The sequence below is a fragment of the Amblyomma maculatum genome, chromosome 10 (assembly GCF_055883805.1).
Source record: "Amblyomma maculatum isolate TAMU_Amacu chromosome 10, ASM5588380v1, whole genome shotgun sequence".
NCBI lineage: Eukaryota > Metazoa > Arthropoda > Arachnida > Ixodida > Ixodidae > Amblyomma > Amblyomma maculatum.
Window position 1 is genome coordinate 22,366,378 of NC_139353.1, and position 24,699 is coordinate 22,391,076.

At 45.6% G+C, this 24,699-nt stretch overlaps 1 protein-coding gene across 2 annotated transcripts; it reads right to left on the bottom strand.

Annotated features, from left to right (window-relative positions):
• Positions 1–2,267: 2,267 nt before the first annotated feature.
• LOC146175836 (transmembrane protein 87A) lies at positions 2,268–24,365 on the bottom strand. Of its 2 annotated transcripts, none has more exons than XM_084582190.1 (17): positions 24,153–24,365; positions 23,829–23,892; positions 23,659–23,762; positions 23,456–23,590; positions 23,369–23,384; positions 19,378–19,539; positions 17,396–17,457; positions 17,202–17,322; positions 16,527–16,689; positions 16,372–16,465; positions 12,420–12,606; positions 12,165–12,327; positions 11,598–11,680; positions 11,049–11,116; positions 8,081–8,133; positions 7,074–7,104; positions 2,268–3,279 (listed from the first exon to the last, which is right to left on the bottom strand). In XM_084582190.1, exons 1-17 carry the CDS (start codon positions 24,249–24,251, stop codon positions 3,238–3,240), a joined length of 1,647 nt encoding a protein of 548 aa, XP_084438316.1. In that variant the 5' UTR covers positions 24,252–24,365; the 3' UTR covers positions 2,268–3,237. The 2 variants fall into 2 exon arrangements, with proteins under 2 accessions (XP_084438316.1, XP_084438315.1); XM_084582189.1 differs by having other exon boundaries at positions 23,369–23,387.
• Positions 24,366–24,699: the final 334 nt, after the last annotated feature.

Sequence of the window (24,699 nt, forward strand, 5' to 3'; positions counted from 1 at the left end):
TTCCAAGAACAGAGTAAGGGCATTTCTTGAAGTAGTTACGAGTCCTTGCTTTTTGTTTGTAACATGCTTTTTGTTTGCCTTAGACCAGTAGCAGACTGCCAAAATTGCAACTTATACTTGCTAAATTGATTATGCATTAAAAGCAATGTGGTAGAGAAGACAAAATACAGCAAGAAAGGTACAGACTGTATTGCAATTCCATTGCTCTCTCCGCTTCTGGTTTAGTACTGAGGATGCCGTTTGGGATTTTGTTTGCGACGTGCAATGCCTTAGACCGGTAGCAGACTGCCAAAATTGCAACTTTCATTTGCTAAGTTGATTATGCATTAAAAGCAGTGTGGTAGAGAAGATAAAAATACACTAAGAAAGGTAGACTGTACTGTGATTTCATTGCTCTCTCTGCTTTCTGGTCTAGGACTGAGGATGCCGTTTGGAATTTTGTTTGCAATGTGCAATGCCTTAGACCGGCAGCAGACTGCCAAAATTGCAACTTCCATTTGCTAAATTATGCATTGAAAACAGTATGGTAGAGAAGACAAAATACAGCAAGAAAGGTACAGACTGTATTGTAATTTCACTTTCTGGTCTCTTACTGAAGATGCCGTTTGGTATAACAAGGAGGCTTGGGTACTCTCATGGGATTGACTCCCTCTTTTTTTCTGCTGTATTATAAATTCTATGGTGTGTATAGCTTAGATGAGTAGTTACACTTACTGTTGCTGCTTGCTCACATATTTGCCCAAAATTGGTTCTTCCCACTTTAGGTGCCCACTAGTCTTGGGTCCCTGGCACTTATTTTACACACTGACCCAATCAAATCCTCTGGCTGTTTACAATTCCAAGTACCTCTGTTACAGAGAGTCCTTTGTTAGTCATTTGTTCCTTTCATCAGTTTCTCTGAGTACAGATTAAAGGACACTATACTTACCTGTATTTTCCATTCAGCTTGTTTGGTTACTACATTAGACTTGTATAGATGCTGTATCCTTGGAGGTTTAAATGTTGCATGTCAAAATTACTGGCATACAGCCCCTGGCTGCGGTCTGTAAGCCAATATAGCAACATACATTTTTTCAGAGATGTGCACTGCTCTAAAGGAGAGAATAGTCGCCCTGGTCTCCTTCAGTTACGGGAGTCTCGTCATAAGGCAACTGTGTGAACATAGTGTCTCCCTTCTGCCTCAACCTACTACAAGCGTGCTGCAATCCAAAAGGCACTGTTCAACACCGTCTGAAAAGCGGACAAGCCAGGAAGAGCCTTTGAAACTCTCTTCAAAAAAATATATATATATATTTTGGCAACGTCAAATGCTCTGCTCAAGGGCTGCAACCTCAAGTTTGCACATGATGCCCAGCCAAACATATGCTCCTTGCGATGAATTTGTTCAAGTTTTTCTGTGAGGCTTTGTCCCTGTAATGGCAAAGGGCAAAACCCCTTGCCCTTGTACGTGGCGGCCAGCACCGAAAGTCCAAGCATTCCTGCAAGCGCTCACAGCCGCATCCCAATATGGGTTTTGCAATAACTCCTTTTACAAAATGCTTACTACTAGGCTCCTGTTTGTCTAAGTAGTGCAGTGAAGTTGCCTGGAACACATGGAACAATTTTGGTAGCAAGTTCAGTATCCCATCAGAGCACTTGCCAAGATACGCATGATGTTGAACACGAAAGGTCGCTGTTTGCATTAAAAGGTGCAAGCCAGCAGTGCTCTTTTGCACGGCCACACTCCATAGTGTCTCTATGTGAACTATCCAGTGAAAATCGTTCTTGGAGCGAAGCTTCCCGCAAGCTGAAGGTATCAAAATGATGCTTGGAAGTGGCCTCTAACGGGAGGCAAGCTGCAGATCCAACTGTCGCTCCAACCGCTTGTTCACCCAGTGACTCTTCGGGTGCGTGGTGCTCTCCGCAGAGAGGAGGATGATAGTTTCCGCACTGCGCACGCACGCACTGCGAGCTGGTCCAGTGGAGCGGGAAAGCGTTTGCTGGCATCGCATCCGCAGGGCATGAAAGTGGGTTCTGCATAGGACGCCGACGAACTTTGATGCATTCAACGGAACACTGGTTGTGTTCGATGCAACGCTCGGGCGTCTGCAGTCAAAGCTTCCGCTCGACATTCAGTTCAGCAGCGTTGAAACCCTATAATTTTTCTTGCAATTATCGCTGCTGGGCCCTCTATGAAGACCTGTTTTGCTCACTGTAAAGCCTGACATGACTGCCAACGCCAAGATCATAAAATACTGTGTATGTTAACAGGGACAGGATTAACACCGTAATATGCAGCAAAAACTTTAATGCTCTGAAGACTGCTGCAGACGACATTGGCATGCACTATTTGACATGGAGACATGACAGCTTAATTTTTCTGCGGGACCAGAAATGTGCACCCAGCATCTTCATCAACAAAGGCTACAGCACAAGAATTTAGTCGGAAGGCAGCGTCTATTAATAAAAATAGCTTTGCTAAAGTTGACTTTTTATATAGGGCAGCTCAAAACTGGTCCCAACATTTACACACCTAAAGAAATACAGGTAAACAAACAATAACAAGGCAGTAACTAGCACAGGAAATGTGGCGACTACACAGTGTATCGTCGTGTATACAAAGTGGACGCAATAAAAAAAATGTGTGCAGTTACTTAAAAAGATATTTGTAGTTTATAACTTCTGTCAATACTACCTTCACTTTCAAATTTACTGCTGCTGGAATATTACTCATTTCACACTTACTGTTCTCAAGAACGAGCAGCGAATGAGGAAAATAGGCTTGCACACTCCGATAGGCACTCCAGGCTTGCACTAACAAGCTGTGGTGCCTGCCATGGAGACTAGAATGTATAGTCGCCATTCTGTGCTTGGGTTTGAATAAAACGGCTCTGCCATCGCATGCTGATGGCATGTATTCAGTTTCCACCAGGCACAAGGTCTGCCAGTCCTCTTTGGCTAACTCAGAATAAATAGGAAAGTTATTGCGGGCAAATTTTACAACACAGGGGTTGAGTGGTGTGAACGATTGTCTGCTTACAAGGGGAGAAGAATGGTTCAGAGTAACAAAGATGCACTAAACGAAAACGGGACTCGAACCGAACGGTGTCGGCACTTGTCCCACAACCTAATTTCCCGTCGGCACAGATCCAACTGTGCTCGCGTCGGACAGTTGGCGGCCGACTGTCGGTGGGCTTCCTGCGCTGACCCTGGCTTCCAAGCAACACTTTATTCACCTATGTACAGAGTCCCTCTCCCTCATTCCATCTTGTTCCGCTCAAATCGCACAGTCATGATCTCCTGCAAAAAAAAAAAAAGTGTTGCCGGTCTACCTGTTCCAAGAGGCAAGGATATTTCCATCTTTTTTTTTTCTGCGGGAAAACAAAGGTGTATGCATCTACTCTTGGTGACAATGCGTATGTCCAGTGGCCATACACATAAAAAATGACGTACCATGAAAACGTCCTAAGATACTTAAATGGATCCATTAAAGGAGGAAGCCCAAATTTCATTGAAACAAGAATAACGTCTGTTGAACCAAGTAAGAGGCAAGTTATAGTGTGGGAGACTATTCAGTATAGTAGCTTTAACTATCAGGATGAACTATGTGAACTCTATGCATCAAAAGCACAGCTTTAGAAAAAGTACAAGATTCTAGTGCAAAAAGTCAGAAGCTAACTATTTTTTTACTTTTTACAATCAAGGTAGGCAAAGACAAACATCTTGAAGGATCAATTATAACCAGAGTGCCAAAAATGGGGAACGAGTGACGTTCCTGACACGAGGCTGAAATCTCGAGACCACTGAGCTGCATTTAAAAAACAAAAAAAAAAAGAACATCCCAAACGAGAGCTGAAATGCAACACATTAATATGTTGCGAGAGGTGCATTAGCCTCCAGGTTGTGTAATGTGATGTTTGTGCGGAGGAGAGCATACACAATGCAAGTGCAGCATGTCTCCCCTCCTCAGCGTGGTGTTTCTTCGTACCGTATGGACATGAATCGGCACCAGCTCGCCTCTTTTCTGCTGCGCAACTGTATCCACACTTAGTAGAAGCTTATTAGTCAAGTGCCACACTTAAGGTGCAGCAATACTAACTGTGACGACCTCAGAGTGCAGGATAATGCATCAGCCGCATGCATACATACAAAAACTACATATGGCTCCGTCCCTTCCATGGGGACATGCTCACGCTACTGGATCTTCAGGCCTCTCTGCCTCACTTCCGCTCCAACACTTTTTCGCATAGATATATCCGCCCCTTGTAACAGGCAAGTCTCACAGCTCTGTGACAAAAAGCGCAGCTATGGTGCAACTGCTATCAGCGAGACTAGACCGTGGTCAACAAAAGCCTGCAGGCGTGTACAGCTAGGTATAGTCTTTGCAGCACCGATTTCTATCCATGCACAGAACTTCTGCACGGACATAAACAGTTTCACAAAGGGGTGAAGGGTGCTGCTATAGTGGGCACTGGGCCGCGCTCTTGGAGTTGACTGCCCATCTCAGCAGCCCAGTCAAACTAGTGTCTCAGAGGCTGCGTTAGCCCAAAGCTTCGCATTATCAGCAAGCTTCAAAGACACAGGATGTACTATAATTTTGCCAGCTAAAGCGGTTCCAATATGCCAGAGAAAATGTGCCCAGGCAATGCAACTGGTGAGCTGTGCAATTATCGATAGCTTGAACTTTATCACATGCAACAAACTACCTGTGATGTCCACGCTGCCAGTAAAATTGGGCACATGTAATCTTTTCTTTTTTCTTTCTTTTCGGACAGGTTGATTCACTGACTGAGGCTTGTCAATAATGAAGTCCCTGTGTCTATAACCTCGTGTAGCCATTGTGGTGTTGAAGCAACAGCAGCTTTCGTGGTAGTACAGTTCATTGTTAAAAATAAAACTTAAAACGATGAGGTCTTAGGCAACTGCTTAAAGGGACACTAAAGAGAGAAAGGAAGTGGGTTTGCATCGATAGATAGCCAGTTCCTGATTACAAAAAGACCACTCTTACTGAAAACAGAGCTGTTATAAGGTAGTAAAGAAGAATAACAGAAATACAGGTATCGCCACCACAGCCAAACGGCCGAGGCTCGCAGCTACAAATCACGTGACGCGCTAGGGATCCCGGAGGCTGACAAATGTGAATTACGTTGTATGTTTGAATGCGATAGTACGTTTTTTCTCAAACATGATAACACGCTTTTATCATACGTAAACGACGGCGAAAATACAACGTAAACGTTGCAAGGCAAATACAAAAATATACTTGGAGGCGCACAGGCGCCCACTTCAGTTTTGGTTATGTTTCGACTCGGGCATTTCGTGCGCACTCGGATAGTTTGGTAGAACCTGCAGCGCCTGAATTACGAGCTTGGAGCAGCAGATGCGCCTTGATGGTTCCCATTTGAGCATTCGGAGACACGAGTGAGCGAAATCCGCTACCGCCGACACACTCCTTCGTTCACACTTCTGCGCCAACATAGGTATCGCCGCCGTTGCCGCTTCGACTGCGACCTGACAGCTTGACTGCAGCTGCGTACGCCACGAAAAGCATACATATGCTAAGTACCGAAGGAAAAACGCATTATCATTCAATTGTTCACTAAATCATGGCACATCTGATCAACATATACTGCGTCAACAAGACCTTCAACGTGCTATTTGCAGGCGTCGTTAACAAAAGGGGCATACGTGCCGCTCATATCAAGGAGAGCGTCGATATATTGCGCTCGGGTAAAAAGTAAAAACTAAAAATAACGAAGCACCAGAAATACATTACAAAAGTTTAAAAAATATTGATTTGTAAAAAAAAAAAAAAAAAAAAAAAATTGTTAAAAGCTGTAAGACTCGAACTCACTACTGCTTGCTCCGTAACGTACGGCGCTAGCCGCTCGGCTACGCCGCGCCATACGAACCTTGGAAATAGTTCTAGTTTTCATGTCATGGCCCCATTTACAATAAAGTGTTTCTGCTGCCGGTCTAAAAATTACAATTTCTTGATCATCGGCGCATGCTGCCTGCTCTCACGTCTGGCAACTAATGTTCTGGATGCCTATGCGCACTATATTGTGCACTGGATCCATTTTAACATGTGGAATTTCACAGCGCTGGCAAATGTAGTGGCGCCGACACTTCGGTCATGTTCTGCTACCGTGGACGTAATTTTCGCTGAACACGGAGCTGTAGCACAAACCTTGAAGGAAAAAAGTGCGACGAAGCTTCAAAACTGACAAGCGCAGCAGCGAGGACACTATTTTGCTGGTAACTAAATCTTATTTGTATGTAAACATGTCAGGAAGCGTTGCGATGACCGGGGGCTCGGTTTGTTGCAAGAAGGAGCGCAAAAGCTTGTGCAACATGTAAAGTATTGTGCATTACAAGCGCTCTATGTTTTTTTTTTCTTCCTTTGTGGGCCCATCGCTCGGTAAATTACTCTCTTCATCGTTTTATTTATTTCGGCTGAGGCCGTCATTGCGAGTACGCTGTTGCCATGTTGGCCCTTGAGGGATGCGGCGCCGCGGGCCGCGCCGTCTCGCTAGCTATCACGGAGTCTCCGCTTACGTCATAGTGTGCGTCACTCAACTCCAACTACGTAGTTGGAGGCCACAGTTTGAATTCGACCGGCGGGAACAAGAAAAAACCTCAACTTCTTATCGCAATATCTCAGCAATTATTCGATTTTTTGCTGCCGGATATGCGGCGACAGTGTCACCAAATGTAGTTTATTAGATTTTCATACCATCTTTGGCTGTCTTTAGTGTCCCTTTAACGCACAAAACTATAAACTGCAAGGAAGTTTTCCGACTAGAAGATTTGCTGATCGGACTTCCCCAAGATGAAGGCCAAATAATTATTTAAATATTTTGTCCTGTATGCAGCTATGAGTCCGTTTTTTGATGCCTACGCCAATGGAGATCCTGCAAATTCTAGGAATGCGGCCACAACTCGCAAGCTGGAAAGGTGAGTTGCACATCTTTGATATTACAATCCACAGCAACACTACCGAAATGCAATACCTTACTTATCCCTGACCAGCTGGCATTTTTTCCCCCGCCTTTTCCCGACGACCTTCAAACTAACAACACTAATCCACTCACCTCATCCGAGTCCAAGAGGCTAGGTAGGGCACTGGAACAGAAAAAGAAGGATTGTTTGTTCACGTTTTCGCTAGCGGCAGCACGAACTTTTGTTTATTCTGCAATGCAAAGAGTAAAAGAGAACGACTAGGGCAGGAAATGACTGAATGGGATTCAACTGAAAATTTACTTGAACACAAAATGCATATATTTACCATACAATTAAGAAACTTGAAACAACCACCCTTTTAATAATAGTAAAATCTAGAAAAATGACACACGCATGTCGATTTTGCTGACCACAGAAGCACGACGAGCACCATATTTTAGCAAATCTAAGCACCTCTTTTATTGCAATGAAGTGCGCGTATCCAAGGCCGCCAAGCGTGTTTGCTCATCCTGATGCTGAACCGGAGCTGTCCAGAGTGCCAACATGGCCACTGTTTTTAATGTGATCTCCTGCTTCAAGTATTGCTCTGTTTTGACACTACATGACAGATGGTGCCATAAAATACCGAAAAGTGGCCTAAAGCGACCCCGATAACTTTTAACAGCGAGCTGTCATGTGGTCCAGGAATTAGTGGTTCTCAATGCAGGCGCCCATTGTTTGGTTTGGTGTCAGCTGTTTGAGAGCCATAACGGAAGTCGGAACGAGTTTGCAGGCGGCTGCCTACAGCGTGAAGTTAAGCAAACTGTAATCGTGTTTGCCAAAGGTGTTTGACAACTTTGTTGGGCAAAAAACGAAGTACATATTTCTTGCACCTGTCTCGTCGAGATACAGCCACGAAAAGAAGGGAGGGGGTTTTATTTTAGATTTTTCAAATCTAACCCCTCCATCGCCGTCTCCTCGGTTTGGTCATCACAATCGTGAAATGAAAAGGGGTGTCTAGAATCGAGTAAATCTGGTATGTTGCCAAATGATATGTCAGTACAACAGCAAGCTAGCCAGTCCTTATGTGTGCAGCAAGAGAAACTTCAATGGTCTCCCAGTTTTGCTGGCTGGTACTATGGTACGTTCGGACACTTACGTTTCGCCCAGTGACGAAGGAATGGTCTCCTCAACCCACTTGAGGTCGTCCTCCTGCAATGAAAGATGGCAGGCATGGCCTTCGTGTGCCTGTCTAGCCTCTCGGCCAGTGTGAGTACAAGACACAGCTGCATGCACGCTTTTTGTTCCGCTAATGACAAGGATGCTTAGCTCCATTTCTAGTCAAGCAGGCCAGAGCACTTTCAACGTGCGAGTTACAAATGCGATCACTTTTGCAAGAAAGTCACTGTCACCTTCGCTCCTTATCAAGCCCCCTACACACTACTGTCCCTCATTTTCCTTTAAACAGGAAGGATGTGGACAAAGTTACTGGAAGGTGACCTAATGGAAGTCGCCTATGAAGTGCAATGGCTATTTCGCGCAGTGTTCAAAAGTTGTCAGGCTGTCACTTGCAAAAGGTGGCCATTGCAGCAGTTCTGTGATCTGGTGGACCTCATTCTCGCCTTAGAACAAATGATTCAAGGGGCACAGTCAACAGCGGTAAACTTATAACCTTATAACCTGAAAATCAATAAAACAAAATCGACGAGCTTTCTCTCTCAATGCAAAGTAAGCACTGGAAATGGCCCAATACCATGTACTTTTGACAGGCATGAAGCTTGTAAATGTGCACAGCTTCACATTATCATGTAAAACTTTTTGCGCAATGTATCCCAAAATGAGCGGCAACCGCTAAGTCTCCAACTCGTCTGCTCTCAACAAATGGTCATGTGGAAGCTGCTGCCTCCTAGCTACCTCATTCTTACTTGCAAAATCATTTTCTCGGTATTTTCAGTACTTTTGCACAGTTGAACACATTAAATGGTGTTTTTCAAGATACTGAAAGCACCCCCCCCCCCCCCCCCTCCCCTTTCTTGATTTGCCTACATACCCCCTTGTCGTTTTTCTGACACACCCCTTTTATTTGCATGCACTTTTTTATACAGAGTACTACTAAAAAAAATCGGCTGATGATTACAATACTCAGTAATGTAAAATTTAAGCGTAGCTCTTTGGAACTTTTGTGATACGCTGAGGTAAAGAATCCGTGAATCTGTGAGAGACATGTCTACACGTGTGCAGTTAGAGCCTACTCTCTACTTTTTTTGCACGTAACTGTCCTTCAACTGATTCTTTCCCTTTCCCACTTGTTGATTCTTATTAAGAAGGTGCTGGCACGCTCAGTCTCGTCAGCCTAGTCCCGAGCAGCATGTGGGTGCATTTTTATTCTGCGTGAGCACATTTGGCCGCAGAGAAATGTGGAGGACACTCTAGCTTGGCCTTTAACAGTGAGATGTGACCGCATTAATGGCTCCCATCTGCAGCTTCCCTTGCATAACCTCGTTTGCAAACATGCACTCTGCTACTTATTAACTACTAATTTCTCAATTCATGCCTTTGTTACTTTACACACTCAATATGTATACAATTGTCAGCTGCCCCATTATGTGAAAGATCACTTAAAATAAATAGAAAGCCCCGTTTCAACCAAACAGTCTGAGTGCAGCTGCATGACCTATAGGGGCACTGCATCTTGAGGGGTGCACAGAACTCAATATAAGATCTTGTATAAACTTATCATCCTGAAATTATTTTCTTCTCTTTCATCTCTTCCACTGCAATTATAGCATGATGGGCCGGGCTCAGTCCTCATCCGTGTTGGGCTCAGGTCTGTAGCGTCGGGCTCGGGCTCAAAATGTTGGCCCGTGCACACCTCTAGTTTCGATTCCCATCTCGAAAGAGCTACCCGAGATGGTAGCTGCGAACTCGGGTGGCAATTCATGCCACCTCAATGCCTGCAATCCATGTTGTCTGCAAAACACCAGACACCAGAGGCATGCTCGTGAGTCTTGCTGACTACAAACCCGACGCTGGGTGCTTTCAGCCAGCACAAACTGAGCATGACTCTCCTCTCCTGCCAAAGCTTCAACCCTGCTCCTCACTTTCACCTCATGTGTTCACTTTTCCCCTCCTTTGCATTTGCCCCCCCCTCACTCACCAGCCGAATCACACTACTCCTCCTTCCATTATCGCCCTCCTTTTGTGCAGCATTCCTATACTCTTGTCATAACCTTCTGTTTTCATTGTAGTCGACCTTCGGATTCTTCTCGTAGCATCATCCTGAGGCTGTGCATTGTTTGGCACTCGTCATAACCTTCTCCTCCTCCCATGGTGGCCATCCTTCGAGTTCTTTCTGTGGCAACTATTTGTGGTTTTACATTCCTTTGCTCTCACCACATACCACAAGACACTATACCACCCCTTGACTTTCTCTATCATTTCTTCTGCCATTTCTTTTCAGTCTTCACATCTTCCCTCAGTGTGAGGAGGGATCTCCATGCTGCTACCTGCTAGAAGTGGCAGGTGACATTTCAATCTGCCACTAGCACCTGCCACTGCTAGCAGCTGGTTGGTTACACTGACAACGCACACGAAGCCGATGATGCGCAATGCAGGAACAGGCACCCAAGAACTGTGCTCTAAAATGACTGCTGCTTCTTCTCTACACTCTACCACCTCCAACTCCCAGGGGAACCTAATTTAAATGTGCCCCTAATTTTAGTTTCTGGGGAAACGTCTGCAGCCTTGTAAAGGGGACGTGAGACTGTGTGGCCGCCGAGCTTTACAAAGCACTCCTAAGACAATGGGCGATAAACGATCGCAAAAGGTGCATAAAAAGTAAGCACGGCTGGCTGCTCTTCCCGAGCATACACATAGTGCCTCCCGTTCTCGCTTGTTATTGGCAGCAGTGCTTTGCAAAGTGTTTAGGGCACACAATCCCACGTTCCCTTTAACAGTGGACCATACTGCACATGTCACTAACTTGCTTCCAAGTATTGATATTTTCAGTATTGGTCTCTGTGAAGCAACATACGTTCAGTGCTGAATAGCTGCAACACTTTCCTGTCAGACTTGCAACAAGCAGTAACATTTTCTGCCACTAAGAAAGTCAAGCAGGAAGGACTCACCGGATCCTCCTTGCTGGCTGTCGGCTGGCCACTTGCTGCTGGCTTGGTGGTCCGCATCTTCATGCCCTCTAGAGGAGAGATTAAAGAAGCGCAGCATTCAACTTCCAACTCCAACTCTTGCTCACTACCAAGCACCAACTGGATAAACCTGCAGAAAACGCTTGTGACTTGCCCAGCTGAATGTACTGCAGCAACACTTGAACATTACACAAGTTGCACAGTGAGGTGGGGCCTGTGAATTATCTCTTTGCCTAAACAAAGAAATAAATTTCAAAGCCAGTCGCACTGCAATATATTATCTAATTTTAGAATATTTATGAATGCATCCAAGAAGTGCAGCACACTATAGGTTTCTCCACTGAGAAGAGAAATGCACACAAAAGGTGCAAGGCTTTGTTATCAATGAATCAGCACAACCTCTTCTGCTTCTTTGGTCAGAGCTCATGGCAGAAGGCAAACCCATATGGTAGTCAAGGTAAAGATAAGGCCTTGCACAGACACAGCGAGCACAGATAGCATGAAGTCACAGTGTTTTGCCAGTGGACTGACCAAATGCATCGTGTGGCTGCTGCAGATGCTCCTCTTCATCTAGCTCATCATCTGCAGCGTCCAGCAATGGCGTAAAGGCATACCTGGAAGGATAGATAGCGTCCCACACTCAACAATGATTGAAAGCCAACAGCCTATTATTATCACTGACTGCTGTTGCAAGGGTGCAAATGTGAGAAGCTGACAGGAAAGGCTAACTAGGGAGCCAATCATGGCCTGATAACAGAAACAAAAGATAAGGTAATGCAGGCAGCTTATATGCGTTCACTCGCACCTACACCCTGCCATTCTTTTGTTAACTGATACTTGCCAAAGATTCAGGCAGTTCACCAAAATTAGGTGCACGATTGGAGTTAGGTTACAAAGATGTGTGAAGCCTTATTTAGGATGCATGGCTTCACAAGCACTGCATCAACAATATCCTCACGGATGTTTTACGATGCCAGTGAAAACATTGCAAATCTTTCAATGCCTTTGCTTCGCGACAACAACATGTTTTATGATGCCAGTGAAAAATGGACAGACGAGGAAGGGGCCCAACTGCAGGTGTAGCGTGTGCCCACATACCGCTTGTTGTTGTTTGTCGGCCGCCACAGGAACATGATGACCAACAGGACAAGTGAGAACAGCAGGTGCCAGTAGCCCTCGTCGAACCACAGCTCCTTCCAGTCTGTCAGGCACTCGACCGTGCGGTGGTCAAAGGTCACCCACACCATGAACACCACAGATGCTGCCAAAATGAAAGAAAGGGGGCCGGCTGAGCAATAAGAGGGGAGGAAAAGAGGGGCAAGGCCAGTACTGCTGCCACACCCAGTCACTCACCCAGCACGGCAAACACCAGCGTATTTGTGAAGTGGCGGTACAGAGACAGCTTGATGACATTGCGGCGTAACCGCAGCGTGCGCGTCGTCTGGCTCAGGCTGCTGAAGATCCACCAGCAGATGGCACTGTCCAGCAGTGCCAGCCCAATGCCCAGCACTGTCAGCAGCCGGTCAGGCGTGTTCTTGGGCTGTGGCCACAAGGAAGAAGAGGTGGCTTTACGGGCTGGCTTTCATCCCCATCACCCCGCTTTCCCTATGTATAGGCATAACCAATGTGAAGGTGATCAGTCACTCACTCGCCATTAACAGCAGCAGCGTAGTGTGTGCTACTTTGGTCTACCACACCACAGAAATTCGTGCGCTGAGTTACCTTTTATAGTCACGACCAAACAACAGCTCAGAAAATTTACTTCTATTTAACAACACCGATGTTCAGGCCTGCTGGCATCAATCCATCATGAAACACATATGGAGACACGAAGATCACACAACAGTCATCCTGTCGTGTGTGTTTTCTTAATGTCCTCGTTTTTTTTCGTGCTGCGAACATGTCTCTTATATTCATGCGTATATTTTATGGTACCACCCAGAACGGCGAGTAACAGAACGTGGCAGATGATGTATGGCATGTGAATCATGATGCCAGTCACGTTGAAAAGTCATGGCAAGTTGTAATCAATGGCAGTGGCAGTTCTGGTGGTTGCTCGAACAGGTTAACAATTGTGACATCGAGAAGTTAGTGCATGACTCACAGTAACTACCACCACAACTTAGCGTCAATGTTAAAGTTCCCGCAAGTGACGGGGACACTGTCCAATTTACCCCAATGCTACCGATGTAGCAAGCATGCGCCCAGCTCGCCAGCTGATACATGGCACCATCTGGTGCATCTGGTTCTTGCGTAGATGGCCATGCACGCTGCTTCCAGTACACACGTGCTGGAAGCTCTGCCAGATTTCAAATACAATCCCCTTTGCGATGATGTGGGGCTTTTAAAGTGTTGTTATTGTAGGTAACATATAAAAAAAGCGCAAATGGTACAGTTCAAATCAACGATACCACAAACTGACTGTTATAGGAAATAAGAAGTAAGAATTTTTGACGTAATTTGAGTGGTACCTATACTTCGCGTTAGCTTCTCTTGGCAGCGTTGGGAAAGCTACGGGGCCGAAACACATTTATCTCCCTGCGCAGCTGAGTATAGTCCCGAGGTTAATAATAAAATGAATGGAAATCATAAAGCTTGTTATTATTACAGCATTGAAATGTGACTGTGAAGCATTTTGCTTTCTTTCCCGGTTTTCCTGGGTTCACATCTTCCTCGGGTCTGATACCTCTTCTTTTGCCAAAGAAGAACTAAATGGGCTTGAGGAAGCGATGGTTGTCAAAGTTGGCGAAGGAGATGTGCAAATTGTGGTGTGCTCGCGTAAGGAGTAGTCAGCCTCAGCTTTCCATCTTATCCGAATGCCGCAAAGTCAGCGAGCTCACCGGAGTCTGGGAGTATACAGTCTCCCTTGTGCTCTGAAATCTCCAAAGCCCAGTAGGGTAAAGTCGTAACCTGAGCTTGTGTTAAAAAAGAAAAAAGGAAAGACTGTAAGATGTGACTTCAAGGGTAGAACACCTTCACTCCCGCTATTATGAGGCGAGAAGTGCTTCAGTATGCATGATAAGTGCCAACTGCACCAAAGCTATGGAATGACGTATAATAAATGCCCTGACATGAATATGCATGGATGGATGGTGTCGCCCTTGTGTTCGTGTTTTCTCAAGATGAATGTGTACCAACTTGCTCACTGTCATCCTTGGTGGATATGCCGAACATAAAGAGTTCGTAGGTTGCATAGAATCCTAAACACAATCGGGTTTGCAATCTGAAACCACAAGCTGAACTCTTTACATCTGGAGAGAGACAATATTGTCGTATGGTGACAACAGTACCTCCGGACGATTCAGGAAATGCAAAAGCAGCTGAAGCAACTACACTTTTTATTACATATTTTGGGAGATGTCACTGCAAGTATAATATGACAATGCAAGGATGAAACAGGAAAGTATTTTGTAACTTCAGAATTGTAAGACAATTATAATGAACTTGCGCAGTGCAGTGACGGGAGCAGTTTGAATTAATCTGGAGAGGCAGGCGTGTAATAGACGAAGTGATGCGGTCATATGTGCATTGAGTGTATTGTGCTGACGGCTTTGTCGTGCCTTGAGATCACAATGAAAACCGTCCAGGTGCATCATCTCACGTACGCTGCAATCACTTTTGGTTTAGAGCGATGGGGCCGCTCTGACACCTGATATGTCTCATTGCTCAGACACCTGGATGGGAGCTGCATGTGTGTGTCTATGTTTTTTTTTAAACCTCTGATGGCCGTAAACCAAAGAGCGCGTCAGAATCATTTTGGGCTCATTGTTTTTTTACTTAGCTCCTCGTTCGCAATGACAGCGACAAAGCCTGCATGAGCCTTAAAAAAAAAATAGATTCCGACAAGTAAGCAGTTGAAAGCGTGTGTTTCTGCCCACAGAAACAAAACCGCAGCTGCAGACCAGCTGGCCTACCGAACTACGTGGCAGAGGGAGACATTTGCAGATGCTCCACCCCTGTAGCTTTGCTCTCACTGTCAAGAAAAATTGTCGCGGAGTATAGTGCATGTCTTCGGACATTTGCGTACGAAAAAAAAAAAATTGTAGACAAAAAACTGTGAAACTCTAGCTGTTAAATGCATTCCTGCATTAAAAGCGACAGTAGGATAAGGAAAGCATGGCAACCAACTGTGCACGTGTACTTATTTTGTTAGGCTTCATTACAAAATAATTCTTGTCAGAACACTTTACCCTTAGTTGGTTAAGACTAAACTGACCCCCACCATACAGATTTTCCTTCTACTGCATGCACTGTAACAGATTATGTGCCGTAGATGGTGTGGACACGGCATCAATTTCCTTGTTCACTGTAATGAACACATATGCCATAATGGCTCAGGGGCTGCAGTGATTTTTAGCCAAGCATGCAGTCTTGGGTTAAAAGCATTCACATGACCAACGGGAAAGGTAGAACACATAGTGAACACATTCCCAGAAATATCCCTGATCACAGCCTGCACACCTGACTTAATTTAACAGCTATGAGTCAACCTCTGTGCTTGTCAGACCTTTTTGCCTATCGCCGCACGCCTGTACTGAACAGCAGAGATGTGGGCACTTTGTTTTTATCAAATGCCAAGAACTTCCTTTTCATCTGCAAGAACACGCTTGGCCCGCTTTCTCCATTTGCACTGACCTGAACGCGAATCAGCTGTCACGAACCTACATTAAACGAAGTCAACCAACACGTAACTAGACTACAACAACTTACACTCAAGAGAAACTGTGCTCATGCATTCCTGTTGGTGTCCACATTGTAAACAGTTGTCTCTTAACAAGACGCACAGGTTGCACGCCTTCGATAAAAGAAAACCACGTCACAATGTACTTGCACAGCTTCTATTGCCACTGTTAAGTCAGCAGAGGCAATCATCAAACTTTTCGTTTCGTACGTGCAGATGTTTGAAACACCCGTTTCTTGAACCACCACAAACAGGTGCAGAAAGCATGCACTATGCATGTGTGCCAGGAACGCACCAGTGCGCAAAGTGACGATGCACTGGGAAAGCTTTATGGATGCGTCAGCGAGATGACTGATGGCCGTTAGAGGTAACAGAGTGGATTCAAAGTGACGGAAAATATAGCAAGGGAAGCAGAGAGTCAAGTAAATAGATGATATTATGAAATATGTGCGTGTAAGGTCGTCACAGCTGTCACAGAACAGTATTAAATGGAGGGAAAATGGGACAAGGCTTTGTCACGCAAAGAGAGTAATCAGGCTGCTGCTGCTGCTGATGATGATACATCAGCAGCATGACATCAGTGCATCGCCAACGCGACGATGTTGCAACACGAGCCAGTCTCACCTTGAGCGTGCGTAGGCAGCCTTCCAGGGAGGCCATGACAAAGTAGGCTCCGCCGATCCCCAGTACCCGGTGCAGCATGGGCCCAAGTCGGGGCCTGCATGGTGCCACGGGTAATCAATAAGGGTAATCAACACCTGCGGGTAATCGACACCCACTTGACAATGCCAAAGCCCAGGCTGACTACCACCACCAGCAAGCGGGCTAGGGACCGCTTCAGGCAGGACAGCACCTCCGCAAACAGCACAGCCCCTTGCACCGAGCGGCCAGTCCCATTGATGGACTGGTACTCGGCATAAAAGACCGCTTTCTCCAGCATGCCTGCCAGTGGGAGAGAGACAGAAGTGAGCCTCGCGACAGCTGAAGGATTCCTACTTGCGTCCTTTACCCAGAGGTCAGTGCACTGCACCCCCCCCCCCATCACCTGCAAGACACTGCCAGCAGCCCTTCAGACTGCTTATCAAATGAATGGTAGTGCAGGAAATGAACAGCTGGCACAGCTAAAACACTAGTTCTACAGAAAGGTGGAATAACTGAAGACAGACTGCAAACTGGTTATCTCCAAGCTCAAAATTAGGAGAGCGCAATATAGATCTAGGCAGCGCCAAAGGTGCAGTGGTAGGCATACAGGGTCATCCAGTGCTAAAGTGGGCACAACAAGAAATGATGGAGTTAGATCGCAGTGCACCAGACAGTAACACAGGAGCATGACGTAAAGGCTACAAGAGATGACAGTATGCTACGCACAAATACACTCAAGCCAATCCACAAATGGTATTACACGCTGCGACGGCTCTCGGACAATACAACACAGGGCAGATAGAGATGCTCACCCAGAAAAATGACGCCCCCAATCCAGAACTGGATACGCAGCAGGTCCCGCCACTGCAGTGCGGACACGGTCAGCCACACCACCGCGTACACCACGTACACACCGCACATCACACCGTAGAACTGCGAATGTACAGCAAAACCGCAACTTCAGCCAGCCACCTTCAACCACGTCCACGTTGATGGCTGTACTTACGGGCAGAAAGGGCCAGTCAACAGCTGACAGGTAGCCATGGCTGCCTCGCAGGGCCACATCCACTGCAAGGATAGAGCGTGTTGGGAGTGCTGGCTGGTATCACACCAATCACTAGGAAAAGAAATCGTTAAGTCTACCTTTAATGTACGTTTTCCCTACCTAAACCTTATATCTGTAACGCAAGTCCGCAGTGACTGCAAAACTGACCAAACAAAGCAGTGCAATTCAGTACCAGTCCCTACTATAGATTTGCATTATGACTAAAACCTCATCCATATTGGCAACTGGAGGGAACCAAACAAGAAAATGTTGTTAGCGCATGCAGAGCCATTTGCTCAGCTAGAAACATAGCAACTTGAGTATGTGCGATGTCAGTGCATGTTAAAGATCCTAGATGGTTGAAATTACTCCAACCCTCCATTACGGCTCCCATTTCTCTCTTTCTACTTTCACTCCCACCTTCCTCCCTTTCCTTACAGCGTGGTTCAGGTGTCTGCAGAGCAGGTGTGACAGATACAGCCCTTTTCTCTTTCTATGAACCAATTATATATAGATAAACTAAAATATTCAAGTTATCCCTAAAGGCCCCCCAGAGGAAGGATTACTTAGGGAGTGAATGCAAAACTCTGTTTATTGCACATCATCAAAAACATTTTACTGCATTCACCGCAGCAATGTGGACAATCGGCTATAGTCCCTAAAGAAACGCCATTAATTTGTAACAACCACCTACATGTGCAGTTCAGGGTATTTCTTGGCTGTCAATTCTACAACAGTAAAAAGACAACTGTATAAACGCTTGCACCAACATCTAATTAACTCTCTTCCCCCCCATAGTGTGGGGTTTCCCTCAAAATTGATGCTTCCTGAAATTGGCTGCTTTCTGAATTTGCTGGCACACTGCAATTTCACAATTTCACTCTGTAATCATCCATGAAGACGTACGGCACAGTAAATGTATAGCTGCATGACATGGCATCATTCATCCTGATCAGTGGTGCTTGGGCTGAAGTCTTATAACCGAGCAATGAATTCTTAAGCAAATCTTTTTGCGGCCAGTTGGTGGCTCAAGGAGCACTCATGCAATGGATGGTTCAGACAAACACAACACGCTACATCGACATTTAAGTGCCCTGTTTTGAAGGATGATCCCTTGGCGAGAGCCAGACTTCCCTGCTGGCACCTATTGTTTGCAACTTCCCCACGCCCCACCCAGGTACACCTTCCACTGCATGATAACACATTACAGGAACAGCCAACAACTCTAGCTCTAAGGCACTGCAATTTGATGCGCAGGTAGTTTGCAATAAAGCTGCAACATACGTGTCAATCCCTTCAGCAAAACAATTCTCTTTGATTGATTTTAAGTGAAAATTCACGGCATGGTATGCTATGTAGAGCGTGCCTCAAAGCCACATGTGGGCAATGAGAGATTCAGCAATGAAGAGCTATGGAATAATTTTGACCACAGGGGTCTTTCTAAAGAGACATGAGGACAAACGAACGCTCGCCTGCATAGATAAGGTTGCTGCACACCAACAACAAAGATGCTACTTTTACTGAAAACAAACAACCTAGAAATGGGCAAAGAATTATATAGGTGTCGGTACTACCGGCCTACCTTGCAAGTAGACTGTGGTGCATTGGACACTGTTTTCCGGGTGCATATGCCAAAGGCTAGGCTATGCCACTACTCACTTCAAAACAGTAATCTCTTTTAATGCAGATGTCATAAGTTTGAGTTTGGAAGCAGGGAGGAAGAAAATTTTAAATGCAATTTTTAACATATCCAGAAAAAAACACTGGCCCTTGCCTTTTCCCTAAGGACAATATTTGGATGGTGTTGTTATTGATGTCCCTTCAACGTGCACCGACAGTGCATGGCACATGGGTGTGTCTGAATTACTTCCGTCGGAATGCAGTGCCAGCAATAAGCTACACTGAGAATGCATGCAATTCACAAATTCAGAGTGCCTGCCCACCCTGGAGGGAAAAATTGGCGTAGTTCGTGGAGTGCACATGGAACAGGAGCATGTAGATGCCATCCTCGTTCACGGTGGAGAGGGCCGCATGGGGTGCCACTGTTGTATGTGGCGGTGGTGTTGTCTTGGCTTGGATCTTCTTCGTTGCATTGGCACCTGCAACTGTTCCCATACAAGGCCACAGTCAATTTACTCTATACGATAGCTCAGCCAAATCAGATAATCCAGATGTAACTAGAGAAAGATGGCATCTGCTGAAGAAGTAAAGAGATGCATTGTTACATAGCCCTGACTGCTCGTAGCCTTTCACAAGGATCTAACAGGAACCAATTCTTGAAATTTGCCTTTGCCTTTCAGCGGCACATTCTCACTCTGATGAGCCCTCAAAGGAGTCAATCAGAGCCATGTGCTTCAAACTTGTGGCGTGAAACTCAGTTTAGGAAGTGACTAACTGCACTGATGTCAATATGACGCAGCCTTAAAAACTGATTTTCAAGACCTGCCAAGCACTAAAGATAGCTATGCTTACAATTCGTTTTCAAGACCATGTCATTTTGATGCCTACACAAAAAGTGACTTCCTAAACTCTGTTTCGCCCTAAAAGATTGAAGCAAGTGACTCTGATTAACATTTCTGAGAACAAATCAGAGAGGCGATATGGCACTTACGGTGAAGGTGAATTTCGAGAACTAGGGCCCTGCTATGTAGAGCCCAGTTCTTTTAGTGCAAAATCATATTCATGAGGCTACTGCATGAAGCAAAATCTTCTTGCTTGTAAAGCAGCTACATAGTAGCAACGCTATTAAAGTTAGCCAAACAGTCATAACACTGTGCTTATACATCACAGCCATTACCAGGGTCAACTGCAGCCTGACCATGACTTCACCTTTGACCTGGACTATGCCTTTTGGCCTTGACGGTGCGACATCGCCTCCAATGCTATCGTCGACACCGAGATTTATTTGATGACAAGCTTGTGTCTCATTTCAGCCAACTGCCCAAAGCTAGGTGACAGAAGAGCAATACCTGTGCAACACTGCTTTTGTACGATATTAGAACTTTAGCCAAAATTATCTGCATATTTCTTCCTAGCCAGGTTTTGCAAGCAAGTCGTCCTCTCTTTCCTCAAAAGTGTTTCCTCATTACTGCATAACTAGATGGCAAATATCAGCCAGCTGCCAAAACTGCACTTCCCTCATCCAATGGTGCACACCTGACATCTGCGCGATGGTCACCTGTGCTTAGATTGTGCGGGCGCAAAAAGAATTGAAGAAATGATCGTTCTGACAATTAATATTCTTTCAAGAAAAGAAAGCAACAGCATCATGCAGTGGCCCACAACTGGCAAGGAAGAACAAAATACTGCTTGCCGGTAAAGGATCAGCCAGTATGTAAAAAAAATGTCACACGTATTGTGCGGCATGCAAGGGCTTCTAAAGACTGATGATAACAGCTCATGACGGCACGGCTTCTAGGCTAATCATAACAGCTCATGACGGTACAGCTTCTAGACTGATCATAACAGCTCATGACAGCACCACCATCACCGAAGCCAAACTCAGAAAATAGAAAGCCAGTGAGACACTTGACAAATCGGCATCCTTGGAAACGCCTTGCTTGAATGCATGGAACACACACACCAGGAACAGTTGCAACTGCAGAATCAAGGTGATGTAATTCCATCACCACTTGTCTGACCCGTCCATTGTTCTTGGACTTTATTACATTCATCTTGTTACGTTTATGTCTTGTTCTATTCTGTTTGGTACACTAGGCCAATAAACATCTGGTGCTTGCTCTGAGAATCACACATGGAATTGAAATTCAAATATATAGCTTTAATGTGACATCACACTAGCTACATCTTCCACACGTCCGCCACTGCCAGGTACTGAACTTAGCCAATAGTACCACAGCGGGCTGGCTAGGCTAGCAGCTGTGCACATTCATTCGCTACATTATTAGCTGCATTACTCGATGGAGAATGCCGACCAGTATGTTTTATACTTCGATGAGCTGATGGGAGCTATGCGAATCCGGAACAGATCCAATGTGAAATGCGTGGTAGCGTCGACACCCACACGCACACTACGTGCTGGGTGAGACGGATGTGACTACTGATGCTGACTTCCTACCATGCACAACGCACACTGATATCATAAATTACTTCGTTTTATCAACTTAAGCTGATGAGGGTTTATAGGAGACATAAAAGTCATCTGAGGACTATAACTACTTGACCAGTGGACGAATGATGAGCGTGAGTGCAGTGTTGGTTTCGTTGAAGTGTGCTGCTGTTTGATCGATCTGTTTCAAATGTGGCAAATCCCAATCCGCATATGTACGGTGTGAGCGCAGAATGCTTGCATATTCAAATATCAATGTCACTTGCTGCCGGGCTACAACGCTTGCCATAGAGTATGTAACTAGTTGTGTCCTCCTGGGAGCTTATAAATAGGCACTCTTAATACTAACCCCGCCAGGGTGGCGCAGTGGTTACGGCACTTGACTACTGTTCCCAAAGACGTGGGATCGAACCCCGACCTTGGTGGCCGCTTTTCGATGGAGGCGGAAAGCAAGGCACCCATGCGCTGTGCGATGTTAGAGCACAGGTGGTCGAAATTTCCGAAGTCCTCCACTACGGCGTCTCTCATAGCCCGAGTTGCTTTGGGACGTTAAACCCCACAAACCAAACCACGAACCATCTTAATACTAAGTATAAGTACTATCTAGTACTATAAAAGTGTAATAGTTCCTGTTTTCTTTATATGTCGCTCCTTCATCCATTCAAAACAGGAGAAATGCCAGCAAGTGGCCAGTCTATCCCTGCACATGTCACCTAGGCACAGTGCCCATCAGACTTGGAGGTTTTGAGGAAAATTTAAAGGCGTCACCATGCGCACAAGTTACACAGCTCGACTCATTTTGCTAAGAATAACATCACTACAGTTGCAACAAACATTTAGCTGACTGCGAGGCATGTATTAGCTACTGCTGCTGAGATAAACATCCCGGATAATGGCTGTAGGTTTATGTCTACCAATGCAATGCGTGTTTCCCGACCAGCGTTGGGGTTCCGACCGCACACATGAATGTTATGAAGGTTCTTCAAGTCATTATTGTTGATCCGTGCCAGCCAAATTTAATGATTCGACGCTTCGCAAAAGCAACTGTGTGCTTGCACTGTCAGGTGAACAACTTCAGCAAACTGTGTACAACTTGGTAACAGCCTTCTGTGCAGAAGACTTGTCCTCTCTGCGAAGTCGAATATCGACATATATGTCTCTAGCATATGTCTATGAATAACCACTGCCTTTCTAACTCAGCTCCCGCTGGTCTCTAGAACATGGGTCCATATCAGAGTTCGCGTAGTTATCGAAAGTGTCACTCTCTTCCCAACTTCAAATCATTTGATTGGTGGAAACACTGGAACCTGGTTTTGGCGTTTACACCAATCAGACGACTCGAGGTCAGGGAGACGGAGCCATTTTTGATAACGACGCAAACTCTAAATACGGACCTTGAAGATGGAAGCATATATCCCAGAAGCCCTTGCATGTGCTGTCTGTGGAAACTTTGAACAAGATCTTAGCTGTGCTTTTGTGGCAAATGTTATTACAAATGCAAGAACTTGGTTACAATGCAATGCAAGTATTTTTGTACTGGCTTCAATCAGTTGGCTAGTGCGTAACAACCTTAACAAGGCGTACATAGTCCTTCTACACAATGCCTGATTGGTGGAGACGAGTCACAGATTCACGATAGAGAACACACATTGTGCATGGTGACAACAGTACAATACACAGAGCAGCATAGATTGTAAATACAAACATTTTGTGCAAATATATCTGTAACTGAACAGCACTTGCGTTCGCTCTTCACGTAGTTTCCTGGCACACATCAGGCAGCACAAATATATGAACTATGTTACTGAGGAAAGCTTGGCGATCAGAAATAAGAAAATGCGAAGAGTTCCGCTACAGCAACTTACCTTTGGGTGTCGCGGTCTGCTGAAAGAGAGTAGAGACCAGGAGTTATGGGCAGATCCGACCAAGCGGTCCAAAACGGACGGACTCACCGGTATGGGACGCCGCAGCACACCCAGGTCGATTAGGTGGAGGCACTGATGGACCTCTTCAGAGCCCTGGCTGTACACATGAGCCGTCTCGAAGAGCTTGGCACCCGCTTCCAGTCCCCCAAGCTGCTCTTGCGACTACGGTGACAGAAAGTCAGTAGAATGATCGGATCAGCAAAGCGATTACCCGGTAACCATTTACGCACCAGAAGGTCAACATCGAGGAACTCCTGGAAGCAAGGGCTGCGGTACAGCGTCCAGCCGACCAGTAGCGTGACCGCCTCTCCCGGTCTGCTGGGCTCGCAGGATACTGCACGTAAAACGGGGCGCCGTTTCAGCGGTCTCGTCACGGCACACTTACAACGGACGTGCTTACTTGTCACAGATGCTGTGGAACCACTGTAAAGACTCTTCTGTACCGCCATGTAATGGTTTGACACCTGCGACCAGCAAAAGGTAGGACGAGTTCGCCGTCAACAAGTGCTTACCTCGCGTTTCAAACGGATGCTGCACAATGCAGTCACGGCCGCAGCAGCACCGCATTTTTTCGCGACGATCAGGAAACGCGAAGAACAGCGCAAATATATCAACAAGAAACACACAGCACTTCCACGCGGCGCTCGATCGGTGCAGGTGAGTCGCCGATTCGAACACCGAAAACTACTGACAAGACCGATCGAGGCAGCGACAAAACACGCACATTATCGGCTTTGAAGGTCCACTTCCCCTGGTCTGGGAAACAGTTTGAGGGAACACACACTAATAGAAGGCCAAGGTACAATCGAAAGTCAATATACATCTTCGAAGTTTCGAAACGCTACGTTTTACACAGTTCCATGGGTGGTCATCTATCCGTGCACAACATGACACACACTTGCACACACATCAACGTACAGCAATACAGTACAGCCTGGTAGCTACGAAACTTTCACATGCTTTTACAAAAATTATATCAATAATTGACTCAGTTTTTACAAATTAAAAATTGGACCACCACCTATTGATACTCGATGAAATCTTTATTCAAAAATTATTTCCATAAAATGTTGAAGTGCAAGGTTTGAGACACGCCCACAGGAACGAGTTATGGCGTCTTCGGCTGCACGGGCTGCACTCATCTCGTGGAGAACTGTTGAAGTGCCTGATAAACCAACACCGCCACAATCGCAATTTCGCAGCATAGTTAGCACTAGCTTACACACCATTTGTAGGAACGTAGGATAGCTTCCGATACAGATAAGTCTGGA

What these genes read in the sequence shown, in the direction of transcription:
- LOC146175836 (XM_084582189.1), bottom strand. Translation starts at nt 24,251, where the DNA reads ATGTATATTGACTTTCGATTGTACCTTGGCCTTCTATTAGTGTGTGTT. An exon ending in TGGGGGCGTCATTTTTCTGG is followed by an intron (nt 16,690 to 17,201) that starts GTGAGCATCTCT and finishes TCCCACTGGCAG; the next exon opens with GCATGCTGGAGAAAGCGGTC. An exon ending in CCGACAAACAACAACAAGCG is followed by an intron (nt 11,681 to 12,164) that starts GTATGTGGGCAC and finishes CTATCCTTCCAG; the next exon opens with GTATGCCTTTACGCCATTGC.